Source organism: Cydia pomonella, chromosome 5 (assembly GCF_033807575.1).
Source record: "Cydia pomonella isolate Wapato2018A chromosome 5, ilCydPomo1, whole genome shotgun sequence".
Lineage (NCBI taxonomy): Eukaryota > Metazoa > Arthropoda > Insecta > Lepidoptera > Tortricidae > Cydia > Cydia pomonella.
This window is the reverse complement of record NC_084707.1, coordinates 22,313,367-22,331,838: the sequence shown is the minus strand read 5'-3', so window position 1 is coordinate 22,331,838 and position 18,472 is coordinate 22,313,367. Positions and strand designations below refer to the sequence as shown.

At 39.5% G+C, this 18,472-nt stretch overlaps 1 protein-coding gene across 1 annotated transcript in view; it reads right to left on the bottom strand.

Moving 5' to 3' along the window:
- The window catches only part of LOC133518112 (patronin), a 91,484-nt gene that overhangs the window by 38,869 nt on the left and 34,143 nt on the right, over window positions 1-18,472 (bottom strand). The window contains exons 3-11 of the mRNA XM_061851699.1: window positions 15,578-15,793; window positions 11,118-11,306; window positions 9,089-9,333; window positions 7,391-7,482; window positions 6,075-6,200; window positions 3,130-3,300; window positions 2,062-2,280; window positions 1,570-1,706; window positions 1,366-1,447 (exon numbers count right to left, since the gene is read on the bottom strand). Coding sequence (XP_061707683.1) covers window positions 1,366-1,447; window positions 1,570-1,706; window positions 2,062-2,280; window positions 3,130-3,300; window positions 6,075-6,200; window positions 7,391-7,482; window positions 9,089-9,333; window positions 11,118-11,306; window positions 15,578-15,793 — 1,477 coding nt within the window. The remainder of the gene's footprint in view (window positions 1-1,365; window positions 1,448-1,569; window positions 1,707-2,061; window positions 2,281-3,129; window positions 3,301-6,074; window positions 6,201-7,390; window positions 7,483-9,088; window positions 9,334-11,117; window positions 11,307-15,577; window positions 15,794-18,472) is intronic.

Sequence of the window (18,472 nt, the reverse complement as noted above, 5' to 3'; positions counted from 1 at the left end):
TAAACAACGTCCAAAAGAGAGGTATGGGCATTGTGAATTTCATCTCGCTTTGTGTGGTAGGGCACAGCACAGCGGATGTCATTCCAGATCTAGAGCAGAGCCCAACTGGGGAAGTACCTCCACCTTACAGAAAACAGCAGCCAAATAACACTAGACCCTACTCATAGTGTTGTGTTCCTGTCGGTGAGTAAGGTTGCCAGAGCTCAACGAGGGGGGGCAGGTTTAGGGTCGGCAACGCGCATGTAACTCCTCTGGAGTTGCAGGCGTACATAGGCTACGGAGACTGCTTACCATCAGGCAGGCCGTATGCTTGTTTGCCACCGACGTAGTATAAAAAAACAAGCAGACAAATCATTATACAGTTATTTTCAATTGATCGAAAGGCTTCAAGTTCTACTTAATGTCGACGAATTTTGATGCGAAAATTATTAGCTTCCTAATAAAGAAGACTAGACCTTAACCTCTCGTGTGTCGGGATTATTTTTCTAATAGTGTCCTCGTACGCGGATCCGCGTTCCGGCATAGTACGAGGGTTAATAATATTTCATCTGTCGTTATTTATTTATCGTATGGCAAGTTTATACTGTGTTTTAAGTATTTACATGCAAATTTAGCATTCCGTAAGTAGTCGATAGCGTCGCTCGTGAGGTCTTTGAAATCCATGGGTGACCCGTCATACTTGGTTATGGAGCATTCGAAAACAATGTCGTTAAATCAGTATGTATCTGCAATAAAAATAGAATCGAAATAGAACCGTTGTAGTCGCCGTGGAAGAGATTGACGGAGCCGCGGATGTCTTGTCTGGACGAGCGGAGGGGGGTTATCGACCCCAGCGGTGCTGGTTACCTTTATGGCTGAAGTGGTTGTTGGAGTTGATAGTGTCGGAGCTGAGCTGCCGCCGCATGGGCCGGTCGGGCTCGGAGTCCCCGTTGAAGTCGCCGTGGAAGAAGTTGATGGAGCCGCGGATGTCTTGTCTGGAGGAGCGGAGGGGGGTTATCGACCCCAGCGGTGCTGGTTACCTTTATGGCTGAAGTGGTTGTTGGAGTTGATAGTGTCGGAGCTGAGCTGCCGCCACATGGGCCGGTCGGGCTCGGAGTCCCCGTTGAAGTCGCCGTGGAAGAAGTTGATGGAGCCGCGGATGTCTTGTCTGGAGGAGCGGAGGGGGGTTATCGACCCCAACGGTGCTGGTTACCTTTATGGCTGAAGTGGTTGTTGGAGTTGATAGTGTCGGAGCTGAGCTGCCGCCACATGGGCCGGTCGGGCTCGGAGTCCCCGTTGAAGTCGCCGTGGAAGAAGTTGATGGAGCCGCGGATGTCTTGTCTGGAGGAGCGGAGGGGGGTTATCGACCCCAACGGTGCTGGTTACCTTTATGGCTGAAGTGGTTGTTGGAGTTGATAGTGTCGGAGCTGAGCTGCCGCCGCATGGGCCGGTCGGGCTCGGAGTCCCCGTTGAAGTCGCCGTGGAAGAAGTTGATGGAGCCGCGGATGTCTTGTCTGGAGGAGCGGAGGGGGGTTATCGACCCCAACGGTGCTGGTTACCTTTATGGCTGAAGTGGTTGTTGGAGTTGATAGTGTCGGAGCTGAGCTGCCGCCGCATGGGCCGGTCGGGCTCGGAGTCCCCGTTGAAGTCGCCGTGGAAGAAGTTGATGGAGCCGCGGATGTCTTGCCGGGACGAGCGGAGGGGAGGGTTGTAGCTGTCTAGGGGACCTGCGGGAAGGAAACACAGTTTAAAATTATCACTAACTACAATATTAAAACGACTATATCTCATTGGGGATCTGGTGGTGGCCAGCGATGGCGGGACAAATTGGACTTCTTCTTAAAGAGGTGGCTAGCAGTGACAGCACTAGGCTAGGCTAAGGTCAGTGGAGAAATTAGGGGAGGGTTGGCCCAACAAAAAATCAATGAAGCGCCCAGCAAACGAGATACGTTGATATTTGTCTTTTTCGATCGGCGTTTCTGAGACAATCCTAGAAAAACAAGGTTTTGAATCGACCATTGATGTGTGGCCTGAGAACCGATGGTGTGAAATGTGGATATATATTTTTATGGTATAACTCACCAGCCGGGGCAGATATCTTCCGAACATTCGCCACTGTCGCTAGCTCTTTCTCTGGATTCCTCCCAGCAAAATGCAATCGATCTTGCGACCCTCCAAAATTTTCGACGGTGAGTTGACTGTCATCTGTGATTGAGGATCGTCTTGAGCGCCGACCGGCAAAGGAGTTTTGGGTTTGGTAGTTGGACGGACGGCCGGCGGCGGTTTGATTTGGGTCCACGACTGTGAAAAGAAAATAACATTGATATGAATTTAGTAAAAAAAATAAACTAATTTAAGCAAATTACGAATACTTTCTCGATTTAGAACTAGTTGCACCAACCACAATTAACATACTGATCAACGTCACGCAGCAGAGAACTATTAAATTTTCCCTTTTTTTTTCGTTAATAGCCTATTTTGTGTCGCACAAGCTGGCAAAGGCCTCCCCATTCTTCCGTCATTCATCACGGTATGGTGCATGTTCCCGCCAGTCGCTGCAGAAAGCGTCGAGGTCATGCCGGCATCTCTTTTTTTGTCTGCCGCTGCCCCGGCTAATCCGGGTGCATACGGCAGACGTGTCCCGCCCAGCCCCATTTAAGCTTAGCGGCCTTAACACTCATATCTACGATACCAGTTCTGGAGCGCAGTTCGGTGTTCCTAACCCGATCGGTTCTCCAAACTCCTAGTATGCTGCGCTCCATCGCTCGCTGGCAAATCTTGAGTCGGGTCTTCTGGGCTTCCGTTAATGACCAAGATTGAGCGCCGCAGGTTAAGATAGGCAGACGAGTTTGCGCTTTAGTGTCAGTGGAAGGTTGCCCTTCATTAGCGCCTTCATGGACCAGAAGCTCTTTCTGGCGTGTTCGATGCGTCGATCGATTTCTTTAGACCGCCTGAAAATTACCCATAGAAAAAAAAATGGGAATGCTTTCACGGTGACAGACGCTTTGGTCCAACCGACCCTTAGGGAACTTATACAGCGTGGTGATCCCCTTCCCTCACGAATTCCTCCCTTTGCGGGCTGCAGCTCCGCCGCTCCGTCAAGCATGCCAAAAGAGTGAAACAGGTATATGGAGAATTGGAGACGCTAACCGTTGTCATCTTCTCTCCTCGCGATGGACGATAGCGTGGTGATCCCCCTCCCTCGATGCACCACGAACTCCTCTCTCTGCGGACTGCAGCTCCGCCGCTCCGGCGTCGAGCACGCAGAGCGCCCCGTGGGCACGCGCGGACGCATGCCGCAAGCGGACGGAGATCGCGGCACTGGAATATGAGCTTTGCGTTAAAAGGATAAGGTTGGTATTTGTAAACAGCTGAGAAATGTACATATTTCGATTTCTAAAATGTAGGTCTATTTTAAATTTGATTCGTTATAGCCCACGCGACCTTACACATTGCTGTCTATAGGCGCAGACTTTAGTGGTCATACATTGAAGAAGTATAAAAATAATGTAATGTATTTTAATATAAAGACATGGTATGTATCTTACTATAGACATTTGATTATAATAATATATTAATGGTTTATATAGCGATTCTATTTCTACTATTTTACGAACTCTGGCAGTTTGAATGTTAAAAAAAAAACAATTAAATCTAAGAACAATCAACTAAGCTGATTACTGTGAAGCAATAGCTTCCTATCCAAATGTAAAGTTAACTGTTCAAATATAAGCACTAATTAGACATTTGTAATAAAAGAGCATCTATTCTACACACTGATCTACGCGTTATATGTGTGATGACATCATTTTTACACGAGTAAAAACAAACGATTAAAACCAAACAAGGCGCCCCATTATAGTATACATCAAGCCCTAATAGCCATTAATATGGTTATTAATAGAATAATTAGAATAATTTTTATTCGTAGACACAAACAAAACACATTAAATTACATGATATAACAAAAACAAAGGAAGTATAAAGTGCCACGAAATGGCCTCATCTCAGCATGTTGCTGGTGGCTTCCAGCGCTGATCTTCCGATGACACATTGATATCATAAAAGGTAATATAGGTTATTCTACTGTCAATACGTAGGTCTAAAAAATCATTTAGTGCACTTTGTTATGTCAACTTCAATAAAACATTTTTCTCAGCAGTGGCAGCATGGTTCCATTTTTATCACATGTCACTATGCCCGTCACTTTCGCACTTACATACTTGTTAGAATGTGACAGACATGGTGACAAATGATAAAGAGCCGACCATCTTAGCCCTACAGCACAAGTTATTTAAAATCTGCCTCTTAGGAGTCGTTGCAATTTTGGGGCACATCACCCCGGTTGACAATCTTTAGAATACCAAGTTGGTTCGTTATGCGTCGATTCTAAATTATATTTAAATATTACAATGGCGCTCAAAAACCCACTTTTAAAAGTAATCATCTGTTTTTACTAGTGACGTCACTACTCTAGACTACAGCTGGGAGTCCTGAGGGCATAATTTCATCGACTCCTCTCAAGTGCTGGAAGCGAAAGCGCCGAACATGCAGAAGCGCAAAATATAACCGGAAAGCGAAACCATAACCAGGTATTAAATATTAAGCTAATATTAGAAAATATATAACGCAATATTTACAAGATGTATGATTTACATTCGTATAGTAAAAACATAAATATAATTAACACACACGCACACAAGTTAATACACTTTAATTCTAATAAAACAGAAAGGTTACATAAGAACGCATTTAAATAAAAAATAGTCAAACGCTAAATTTCTCGATTTAATATATCGACTTTACTTTAACTCTTTTAAGTATTTATAAGTGTAATTAATATAAAAAATATGTACACTACATTTCAAGTCTCGATGTCCTTCCTATAGGACAATATTTTCTAGTACAATAATCAAGTAATGTACTATTTATCGCTATAAATCTTGTTGGTAGATTTTAATACAACATCTACTACACAAACCATTACGTTACATTTCGCCTCTTACGACGCATTTATTTTTCATTGGTGTGAATAAAAAATGTCACAGATCAATCATTAATAAAACAAAAACAGTTTATCAATAAACGCTGACATCAGCAGATTTGTACAACCATGAACACAAATATGCCAGATGATATGATAGGCGTAATGGGCATGCTTAGTGCCATTTGCGTGGCTCACCCACATTGCTTTAATGAGATGTCGTGAAGCGAACACAATCACAACACAGATATTGCTCTCAGTGCCGTTTGGATTGAATAACATAAGTACTTTTGTAAAGACAAGATAATATCAGATATAATGATCGATATTTTAAGAAACGATTTAAATTTGAATTATCTGAGATTTCTTTAAAAAAGCTAAACACTTTGTTGTCTTTTTGTAAAAATGTTAAGTAAATTGGTTCTTATGATGGAACTTGTAATTTTGACTTTTTTTTTAACAACCAATGCTTTTTTTTTTTTTAATTAAATTAAATATTATAGGACATTATTTTATTACACAAATTGACTAAGTCCCACAGTAAGCTCTATAAGGCTTGTGTTGAGGGTACTTAGACAACGATATATATAATATATATATATTTATAAATACTTAAATACATAGAAAACACCCATGACCCAGGAACAAATATCCATGCTCATCACACGAATAAATGTCCTTACCAGGATTTGAACCCGGGACCATCGGCTTCATAGGCAGGGTCACTACCCACTAGGCCAGACCGGTCGTCATATTTATTTTGTCTACTTATTTTAAAACCTTATCTTTGCAATTGCCATTTTGTATGTACGTTCAAAAACTTAATGATGTTGGTAAGTAAGTATAATTTTCACAATTACACACATTAAACAAAACTAGAAAATTTTAACCCAAAGGCAAAAAAAACGTGATCTTTATACTAGAGATCTTATCTACAATATCGTTAATTCATTATACATTTCGAGTTACATTACATTACAATCAACTGTCATCAATTTAGTTTCCGTATAGTCACAGCAGCTCAAGTTAAAATCACAAACAAATAAATGTCGACCAACTGTCCTAAGAAAATTACATCCAAACGGCACTGGGAGCGGACGTCACGCGATACCTGTGAAGGGCGCCAGCGCCTGCGCCGACGCCGGCTGGTCGGCGCGCAGGTCGGGGATGGGCGCCGGCGGCGGCGGCGGCAGGCAGCGCTTGTGGCGCACGCCGTGCTCGTTGCTGTCCGAGCGCGCTGCCAACACCACGACTTCAGTCGCACAACTCGCGACCGTTTGTAACCGGTGTGCGCGGCACTGAGAGGAGCTTGGTAACTCTTGTAGTACAGTGCCGATATTATTGTGAAGTTTTGTACTTTATTCACAATTGGTTGACTCAGAATAATTATTACTTTATATTACTGGTTTCATATAGAGACGCACGGCAGTATGTTCGGCCAAGTTCTTTAGCTTTACATACCCGATGTCCTTTCAGAAGGACATAATTCTTTAAAAATATCTTTAATTGCTAAATAACTGAAAATGTTCATAATATCAGCTAATTAGAATCAAAACCGTTAAACTGCGTTGTATGTTTGTATCATGATTATTCTAGCAGATATTATTTATTCCAATAGGATTTTATCGATCATTTTAAGTGTAATATTGAAATTAATCAAATGAGTTTTTAGTTTTTACTGTTAACCTGACGACCAGATCAGTGTTTCTAACGCAACGTCGTTAAGTGCGACTATAAATCCGATCTCGAGTTGTGCGAAGCGTTACACGTACGCTTGTACGCATGCGTTTAGTCGCAGTCGCACGCACGTGCACAGTCACCCTGTCTTAACTTACCAGATTCAATGAAGCCATCCTATGTACTTAGGAACCTAAAAGATTGTTCCGGGCCATTATGTATACACTTTCGCTGTAAATGTATCAATGTGCCAGATGTATATAAAATGGATACAAATGTGTATAAAATATTTGTATGGATGTAAATAACCTTTACCATAAGGCTCCGTACGCTCGAAGCATAAGCAAGACAGGGTGACAATTGGAAAGAAACATTACTGAGCAAAGCTGTCACATAACTTACCTCCACACACATCTAGAACAAAATTGTGTTTTTACAATAAATAAATATAACAGAATCGAAATTTCGAACCCAGATTCGCTGAATGAATATAATGAAAGCATCAATATACCGCCTCCGCGTTTGGTACAATCAGCGTCAAATAGACACTGACAGCTATAGTGGCCAAATATATAATAATACACCTTTTTGATACCTTGTGTGCTATATTTAGTCACTTTGGCCGTCACTATCCATTTGATGCTGACTGTACTCATAAAATTGGTAAACGATTAGTAGGCTTGAATCTTTGACATTATGACCACATACTCCCATTAGATCTAGCATGCGTTAGGGCGGGTGGGTACTCACCGACGCCGGGGTACTTGACGGATTTGACTGGGTGCACTTCTAGCATGTTGAAGAGATCGGCTAGCATTGCTATTAAGTTTTGTCGCATTGATCTGAAATTGGAAATGTTATTGCTTATAGTACATAAAAAGAAATGTTAATAGTAAAATGCCCGATGTCCTATTCAAAGGACAAATTAGCATCGACCTGACAAGGGCAAAGCTCAGTTGTTACTGCACGAAAACAGCTAGTATAAATCCTACTGTTTTCGTTCTATAAAAACGAACAACGAGCGACGTAAGTATACTAAAGTAATAATTCTATACTTTCGAAAGCCAAGCAACTACAGACTACAAAATATCAATAAATTAATAGGTATTTTTCTTCCCGCTCAAAATAATACAACACATGAAAATATATTAAAAATAGTATAAGTATGTAGTTGACTACACAATCGACAGAACAAATTCTTTAATTTTAAACTGTATCTCAATGGAATAACGTAAAAAATACCTAATTTAACTTAATAAACATGTTTCAACGACTGCGTCAAGGTCAAAAGTAAGTAGTAAGTTAAAACGCATTACGAATATTAAAATTTCTAGACTGTTTGAAACTGTAAAAACCTGCAGTAATAAGTAGAATCACCCAAAACTATGAACACGACAAAGTTAACAAAAATGTTTCCACGAAGTATAAATGTTTTTGGTAGTTTAGCATCGATGTTTTACTCTTGCCTGTACACCTGTACATTATTTAGGTCTGGCGCTGGGCCAAAATGCGGTAAGTCAACATGATCCCTCGGGACCTCGTTAAGTTATTACTGCTGTGTTAGTCAGCCAGGTTACAGTTAGGCTAGGACATGTGAAACCGCTTTAAAACTTAGGTAATTTAAGTTTGTTTACTTTATAAAGAAGGTCCTTAGAGACATATGATTTACTCGTAAATAAGAAGAAACAATACTGAAGACTTGCCAAAAGAATGTGTCATATATAAATCATAGTAATTTAATAAATATTAATTACTTTAACTTCTTACTTAAACTCGATATTAAACGCAAACCAATTAATGAAGGGAGAATTAATAAGTGGAGAAGCCCTGTTCAATTATATAAGCACGCTATAATTGTATTGGAAAATGAAATCCGTCATTGAAACATGGTTTCTCACCGAAATGGGTTTCTTATATAAAATCTTTATTTGTGTCTTTTCCAATCAAAAAGTCCCACTTTGTCGCTTGCCATAAGGACGCTTTAACAGGTCATTCGTACAAAGATACAAGCAAATCTCGTCCTTATGGTAAGTTCGACACATTTAAATAAACCAGCTTAGTCCAGTACTATAAATATGGTCCACAAGTTCAGCATGTAATTAACACGTTTACTGTCCCGATTTGAATTGCTAACCTTACGGCTTTGTATCTCGTGGCTACCGGGCTATATCAGCCTTGTTTGACCTCAGGAACAATCCTGCCAAGCGGCATCGCCTGAGACAAAAGTGCATATCCAGATGCCCACTGCACTTACTTGACCCATTAGTCGTCGGGCGCAAATATTATAAGGAGAAATTAAGCATAATTTGGAAACTATAAGTCTTAACAATATACTTCCAAAGACCATATTGGAGAGAATTTTATGGAGAATATACTTCTCCTAGACATTTTATTGTATCTTTCAGTTTTATGAAAATTTCTAAAAGCTAAAAATATAATTCAACTCACCCCCGCATATACGTCACGTCCTCGGGCAGCATGTGGAACACGTTGTGCGGCAGACACGTCTGGCAGAAGTCGTAGACCAGCATGAGGTTGTGTAGGCAGTCCTGTATGGAGGCCATGCGGCCGACGCGCACGGCGGAGCGGGGCAGCGCGTCGGGACAGTAGAAGGAGATGAGAGCCGCGAGCGCCGTGCCGTCGCAGAGCTCTTGCAGGTTCTTCACCATGGGGACTTGTGATGACTGATCTTCCTGTAATGATAAGGTAAAAAAAAAAGATATGTTTCAAGGCATTAGCGAATAGTTAGAAGAACCATTAAACAACAATAGAGTTCACAACAGATCTTGCATAACTGGCTTCATTGTTGAAAAACTATCAGAAGTTTCTCTTAAAAACTTTATAATGAGAGAAAGTAAGTAGTTAAAATAATATCTTCAGCTTGTGTGTATGTTAGGGCTATTTATTTATGTACATAAAGGTCACCGGGTCAACAAGGGTATCCATAGTCGACAGACATCTGACAGATAATATTTTCAAATCTTTCTTTAAAAGAATTTCACTTTTTCCACATGCGCAAGAGGGGACCTGTCAGTTTGAACTTTGACTCTGACTCTTAAGCGTCGGTGCAAAACATTCGTTCATAATTAGAATCACAACCAGGCATTTATTGGTAAAAGCAATGTTATTCTAAAGAGACGTTTTCCACATAGACTTTCGTAGCCCGCCTGTTACTATATCTATTGCACGCGCATAATGATACTGCTTTCAAGCTTGCACAGTGACATTGCCAACCGGCACCATGGACGGGACAGCAATATAATCATGCACGTGCAATAGAGATAGCAACAGGCGGGTCAATGTACGAATATCTATGTGGAAAGCGTCTCTGCTGTACATGTCAGGTAGGTTAGCCCAGATTATGACGGAAATATATGTCTAACAAAGTAACCCTCTAGTTAACATAATAAACTCAATCTTCAATAAGTGAATTATCGCGACAACAAAGCATAACCGTACGTGACGGCAATTATAATTTCCCCGCTTACTCAACTCAATTTGCCTAGCTTGCTCTATTACAAAACAAACTATACCAAATAACTGTGTAATTGACCAAGACGACTGTGATTCCGGTGCTAAGCTCGTTAATTGGGCTGACATTATTAATCCATGGCACATGTCAGATCAGACGCAAATTGCAAATACATTATATTATACATGCGTAAATTAGATCATAGTTAGGCGCGTGGGACGCTCCTCGAGTTCAAGGACGTGATTGAAGTGAAAGATTGAATAATTAATTCGTGACAACTGGAGTACGAATACTCGTACAACTTAATAGGTACGTCTTGGGTGTTTGTGCTTCCGACGAAACCGGATCAAGGGTTATTTGTGTTTCACAAATGGACAGTTGCCATCAGATATTTTGGAGCGGCCAAGGTGCTCACAAATATCTAAACACGCCGTTGAAGTGCGTGTTCAGATATTTTGAGCCTTGGCCACTCCGATATATCTGATGGCGGCTGTACAGCACAGAAATCACTATATCTACAGATTTGCAAGGTGCGGAATGTTTCAAAAAAGTTGGAAAGTTTCTCGGAAATTTCACGAAAAATTAATAGAATATTAAGAAAACTTTCATTGTGAAACTTCAATAACATCTCTACGTACCTCAGCCTTGTTGAGCGCCGCGCAGGCCGCGTTGATCCAGCACAGAAGCCCGTCTTCGTGCGGAACATTGGAACTGTTCATGTTCATGGGTTGACTCGTGCCGAATCTTCTGTACATCAACCTCCTTGAGAAACCCTTGCAGGTTGCTTCTATTCCTATAATTGTGTTCAATAACATCTGTACGTACCTCAGCCTTGTGAGCGCCGCACAGGCCGCGTTGATCCGGCACAGCAGACCGTCTTCGTGCGGAACATTGGAGTTGTTGAGGTTTTGACTCATGCCGAATCTTCTGTACATCGCCCTCTTTGAGAAACCCTTGCAGTTTTCTTCTATACCTATAATTGTCTTCAATAACATCTGTACATACCTCAGCCTTGTTGAGCGCCGCGCAGGCCGCGTTGATCCAGCAAAGGAGCCCGTCTTCGTGCGGCACATTGGAGTTGTTTATGGGTTGACTCGTGCCGAATCTTTGTGCTGCCGCCGACACCCTGTCTAACGTGACTACCTCTCGTGCGTACAGCACCATTAAAGCTTCTATCACCGACATGTGTGCAGTCTGAAAAGAATAAATATTTATATTAAATTGTTCTGCAACGCACTTGTTGGATGACCATTAATTTCTTCAATTTAATCTAAATTTGCAGCCAATAAACGACCTTATTTTACTACAATTTGAATATAATTTGATTGTCATTTGTAATCCGATGTCGCGTCCGTGGGATTCAATGCTCAAGGAGTTGATATTATTGTGATTAGGTTCACGATTAAATATGTCCGACGCGGTCGGAATTTTAGCTTTCTAAGAAACCTGACAACTCAAACAGCTAGTTGGTCCTTTTAATAAATATATTTTATGAACGTAACAAAGCTAAAACAGAGGGAATGTTGTCCTTAAAACGCTGAATAAACGTGTTATTAAAAATGTTTATCCAACAATGGCCCAGTAATTTCGTATGTTGTTCTCGTGACATTTATCAGCGAACAAAAACTTGTAATGTTTTCGGGCACAGGATTGGTATGAATTATTTATTAGAAGGGTAGCTTTCGGCGGGCCATGCATTCTTCATAAAGTTGATACAATGCTGCTAAGCCAACTATATGATGGAAAGGGCTCATAATATCCCTGCACTCAGCAAAATGGAATCCTTTGCCAAACCGACACTATAAGGAATCACATCATTAAGGAATCGAAATTAAAGTAACTACGTACATATTCCGAAATTTAGCATGGCTACCATGCTGTTGGTCTTTAGAAACATTTGTCTATGTACAGCCACCTTCAGATATATCGGAGCGGCCGAGGTAAAAAATATCTGCACACGCACTCCAAAACCTTGACAATAGAGGCGTATTCAGATATTTGTGAACACCTTGGCTGCTGCGATATATTTGATGGCGACTGTACCTATACATTATCACAGTGAAAGATCTTCTAGAGAGCCGTGTCGGAGTTATCAAACTGTGATCGTTTCTAATATGCTAAACATTGGATTGTATAAAGCGCAACCCAATGTAAAGGATGCAGCCGTAGATATGTATCGTCGGTACCTGTTCCTGGTTTCATAAGCATTTAATATTAAATAGATACCTTTAAGATATCTTGGTATTGAGTAATAGGGCAAGCAATTACGAGAACGGCCAGCTGTCAGCTATATTATTTATTATTATTACTTTAGTATTCTATAATCTTGTTTAAAACGAACCCGTATAGAAGCTGTGTAATAGCGTAATAGTGATGGGTAGGACATCAATTTAAAATGAGTTTGTATGAGTACCTCATTCTCTAAAATGAGGTGTTACAATGTCTTACTTCAAATGAGGAGAGGTACTAGCACTTTTGCAGCATCGACTATTCCATCAACTCCAACGGCAGCAAACCATATTTAATGTAAATACATATTTAGGCATTGCTAAACTTCCTTTTAAATATTTACTTGGAGTGCAATTCTGGAGGTTTAAAACAGAACTTTTAACAACAGAAGACATACATTTAAGAATCAAACTAAGGAGTTAAAGTACATACATCCTATTGCAACTTAATATGATGCTTTTATGAAACTTGTTCTAATTTAGCAGTTTATTATTTTTATTGTTAGATTGTTCAGTATCAATCCTTGCTACTTGATATCATTTTAAGTTTAACATTCATATATTGAAATAAATACTAACCATAAACTGCCAGACAAACAATTAACAAACTAAGGAGAACAAATCCAATATTTTTTGTACCATTATTATATAGAAATTACTAACTTACCACCTCATAATTTATCAGTAATAATAGCATTGTAATATGATAACAAACGAAAGCCTCAATAACGTTCGCGCGGTAATGCCACCGGCGTGTAATATACACTTGATTTTTGTATGCAAAAGACACAAAGAAAGACCCACAGGTATATTTTATCGCGAAAACAATGTTAATATATTGTTATTTTGGTATAATTATAAGAATGGTCACTAATCACTATTTATAAAACACAACTAAAGATTACGAACAACTTTTTCGAGTTTCTCGTACTATAAATATGTCAAAATCATAAATGATCGAAATACTATACGAAGCACGTTAACAAAAAGTATTACAAATTCAAATCGTTAAAATGTACATGTTTATTTCACCTATACAAATTATATTTACTTTTTTATTAATAAACTAATGTAAAATATCATATTTTGTGTACGCCACTATATTATATTTCAATAATTTAAATAATATTTTGGTCTCTTAAACGATAACTGTTTCTAACTAAGCTAGCTTCGTAAATGCCCAGTGAGACTTGGTTGGCATTTCAATCGCTTATCAAGTAACCATTTCACTGTCCAGTCTAATTGATTCAGATTATACATGACACCAGCAATATGAGTCTTGAGGTCAGGTTATACTGGTATGCGCGTTAGTACAATAATAGCTAACAAATATGGAGGCCTACCGCGAACCACGAAGTTTTGCTTTGCTGTCGCACTTACGTATGAAATTACAAGTGCGACAGAGAGAAAAAACTTTCTTCGGTAGGTTCTTTGATGACTTAGATTTTTCGCTTTTGACAAGTAAATTAGCAATGCTAGGATCAAAATGACGTAATATGTATGTAAGCTTGCGGACGCTTACGCTTGTTTTCTTTCGTGTTTCATTTTTAACGTATTTTCGATGAGGTGTTATTGAAGCACGGCGCGTGTCTGTCTCACTCCCTCTTTCGGTAAATCTAATTCATTGTTTCATTTTGAAAGGATTTTTGAGGGATGTCACAGTGAGGCGAGTGAATAAACACAACGCATTTCTCGGTGGACCTTTTGTCCTTGCAATAAGGTTTGTAGTTGGGCAGTTGATAGTGTGAGCGATGAATGCGATGACGTCAATGACTCATTTCTTCATTTGAATGTCGGCGAGCACCGAGCGCCTCGCGACTCTCTTGCGAGTTGTGAGGAACGCGAGTGAGTTTGAAAGGCTGAGAGTTTTTTTTCAAATTTGAAGTGTTTGAATGGTTTGAGTGGTAAGAGCTGTGTGTGATGCGCGCGAGTAAATGAGTAAAATTAATTGAGGAGTGATGTATGACATTTATGCGGTGTGAAGTTCTGCGACAATTTAACTAAATGAGTGGTACAAATGAGGTGCCTCACGAGTGAGCAACTCAACACTATAGCGTAAATATAAATCGTTTTAATTAAAACTTAGTAAACTACCCTTCAAAAAAGGTTCTTTGTTATTTTTAACGACCCTACTTTTAAACGCTTCTTCACAATAAAGTATCGAGTTTCTTGCAGTGCGGTAAAAGAAAAACTTATCATATTTTTCGAAGCGTAATAATACATAACGATACAATATGCGAAAAATAAGAAATGCGAATTATGTACCTGTACGCACACGAATCGTACAACGTTTTACAGAACATATGACCCTTTAAATTTTTGACATAACCACGCACTAGTGCGGTAAAATAGCAACATATGTACTGTAAAGAAACTCCGCTTTATAAGTAAGGGCGTGACCTATTTGTCTGAGGCAAAGCACTCATATGACTCGGTTTGCACTAGCTTGCCTAATTTGCGCCAGGACAAATTATTCCCGGGTTACGCAGAGGATTTGTTTCACTAACGAAACTGATATTTGTAGAATAAAGATTATAAGCCTAATTGCTTCATCTAGGTTTTCTTCATTTAAGAGGGCGCCGGCCGTCCAGTGGCGCACTTATTAGCGGGATTGTTTTCTAATAAACCAACCCATTTCTGTATAATCCAGTATATTTAAGTTATAGTCCTACTTATCAATATTATAGTACTGATTCCCCAACTTGTGGTCTACAAGTTTTATTTTGCTTATTGTTTGCTTCATCATCTTAACGACGACTTTTTTCCGTTTAGGTGATGAAGTCAAAAGTAAGTAATATAGAACTATATCACATATATCAAAATAAAGAATTAATAGACACAACAGCGTTTACATACATATACTCGTAGAAGAAAACAGAAATGAATTGATTTCGTTTATAAATAAGAATATAGATCCACGTGATTCTGAATAATATCAGACTATCGGACACCTATAACTAGTTACTGAGTTTAGTGACTGGAGTTTATTCAAGTTTAGTAGTGTACAAGTTCGACAACTTAATTAGCACCGCAGCTCAGGCGGCGGCAAGGTAACTTTCAGCATACGTACAAACAAACAAAGAAGAGAAACACAACCATTAAAAAAAAATACCATAAACGTCTCACTTTAGCACATTGCTACGTCAATACAAGAGTTCTTGCACTGTGATGGTATTCCCAGCAATACATTTTTTATGGCGGTCTTCTCCACGTTGACCTTAGTACAAGGAGACTCACCATTTTGAGCGGATTGTTCTGAAGCAGCACTGTCTCCGTAAGCGCGCAGTCAGGCGGATCTGGCACGTGTACGCCTTTCCGCGCTAGGGTCTGTAATATGTTCCAGTGGTTGAGGCTGTGATAGTTGGGGTCTGAGTACATGTTCGCTAACGCCAGACAGTAGATCTCGGCGTTGGCGAGACCCCCAACTATAGGTGGCTTGAGGTGTTCCTGGTCCTGAAAAAGAAGAATGTTGTGGTTAATATAATTTTTAGTAGTAATACTCAAATTTGTTAGGTATATTGTTAAAAAAATCATTTCATACATATATATCTACAGTTCTACAGTCTAGTGTCGGTGTTTTCTTTTCTAAATAAGAGCACTTAGAAAAATGCTCGATAGCTCCCGGCTAAAATTCTCTTTTATATATGTTTTGGACAACCGTCTTTTCATAGTTGAGTACGGTTTAAGATTGACCTAGTTCGTGTCAGGTGCAATGCAGCATTTATACTTTAATATCATAAAAAGAGTTATTCATTTTAACGGGCATTAATTAGACCTCTTCTAAATCAAACCGCTTTATCCTTCAGATACCTATGAAACAAAATATCAAATTCGCTTTAGCTCGTCTAACGGGTATTTTCAACGCCCTGCTGAACACTTGTGATATTATCTTCCTAAGCACAAATTAATATAAAACAATGATATTATTGCATTATGCCTATCGAAAGACACGTGTATGTTGTCGCTGTAAGCTCATAAAAAAAGAATTTGCTCCAAACTTTGCTCCCACGTTTAAATCCATTTAGAGATCTCGACAGACAAAGTTTGCTGTTTTAATAAGATTCCAGCCTCGTCGGTAGGTAAACAGCATCGAGACTAGCAGGCTCAAACTTGAATTTCAAAGAAACAGAACTCAAATTGTTGGGTAGCAGAGTTGAAACGACTAACATAAAAACAACAACGAAACTGACTGAAACAAAACACTAACAATAGTTCATCCATAATATGCTACACAGCAAAATTAACTTGAATAGGTTATTTGTTTTTTTTTCTTGTTATTAGTGAATAAAATGCCATTAAACATGAATAGGTTATTTTGTAAATAGAAACAGCAACCACAACGTTAATCGACCAGCGGCGAACCATTTTGCATTAGTTTGAAATCAATAAAAATACATTTCTTTTTTTTTTTTTCAAAGTTTTCCTTTATAATTTGTTTACTGGCATTGAGCCAATTGGTTATTAATCCAATATCTCCAGACAAGGCTGGTAACACCCACCCAGCGACGAAACTTCAACCAATTCTCAGAAATCGGTTAAGCCTTCGCATTTCCAACGGTACAAATTCAAACTGCAAAAGGGACGTAGAGGTCAATCGCTGGGCTATTATTACTGGTTACCGAGCTCACCGTCTCATACGAACTAGCATAGTGTAACCTAGGATTATGTAGTCTATACTTGTCTCGAGGCTACAGATACTTTGGTTCACCTGTGTCCAGTAAGCAATGGGAATATTGGGAATATTCCAGACCCAACTTCACGGCTCCTTACTCATGAAGATTCGATCTCAATTTTATTTTCAATTTCTCCACGGAAAAACCGAAAGTGGCAATGTTCCTCTTAGACATTCGACCTTTTTGCCTTATAACTGTAACACATTTTATTAGACGCTCAAATTTTGTACGTGTACAAAACAGGCTGAAACTGAAATTACTCTTGTTAGTTCCAAGAGAGCGTATAAACGATGAGCATTTAAAGATGTTATGCCATTTAGGTAGAAATGTAGGCGATGCGGAGACCGAAGATAAAATGTAGATCAATGTTCGGTCACGTTCCGCTTTTTAACTGAGGACAGTTTACTAAGTAATATCTTCTTTGACTTTATTGAGCTTTATTTTCTCGGCGGTCGCAGACGTAGATATAAGAATCACTTATTATATTTGTCAACGAAGGTAGAGAAAGAATCTCGATGACCAGTCGGGTAAATACAACTTGTGCTGATTGCTGAATGCAACCAACGGTCGAGATGAAAGAAGCGGCGATCTGAATCCGAATATATTAAACTCTGGGCTTTGTCCCTGACTTTTTTTGTGTGACAAAAGTATACATGTTTAATACATATTGGCTAGAGGCAATGAGCGGGAGCACTATCCCACTTAAACGGTTTCGGTAAATTATTCAAAGCAGGAATCGTTACCAGTATAACTAAAAATCTAAAAATTTGATATCATAATTTCAAAGGCTGAAGTCAAAGGTACCCACATTTTCGGCGTGCGTATTACATACTCATACACATGAAATAGTTACATTGTGAAAATAAATAAGAATAGTCCAAGGGTGAACAACATGGTCGAATTCACAGACTTCATACTGTACTGTGTGCAAGTCAAATCATGTCAGGATGTAGGTGTGGTCGAATGGCTTTTATATAATTTGCTATTATACCTATAAAAGGCGTCACTGAAGTAAAAGATAAGATTATCCTTGTTATAGTTATCTTAATCTTGTTTGAGTCTTTGGTATACATGGTTAATGCCGGTGCACTTAATCATAAGCCCTCAATTATTCGCCACATTGGCCTCAATATGAACGGCTCCAGTTATGCAAGAGCTTCAAGGGTAGAACAATGACGTCACTAATGCGGGGTGACAACATAACCTTGCCTACGGGCGCGGTCGGCTAGACGCCATTATGACGTCACTCTTAAAAGCACTATTATAATGGCTAAATGTTATCTGATTACCACACCTATTGTTCTTCACAAAGCCTGTTTTAACCCATCCTATGTATTTAACGTAAATAAAGAGAGAAAAAACTTATTATTACAACATTTCTTTAGATCAAGTGCTTTCTTGTAGACGCTCTTGTGAATCTCTGAAGCAAACAGCTTCTTAGACTCTCTCTAAACCAGGG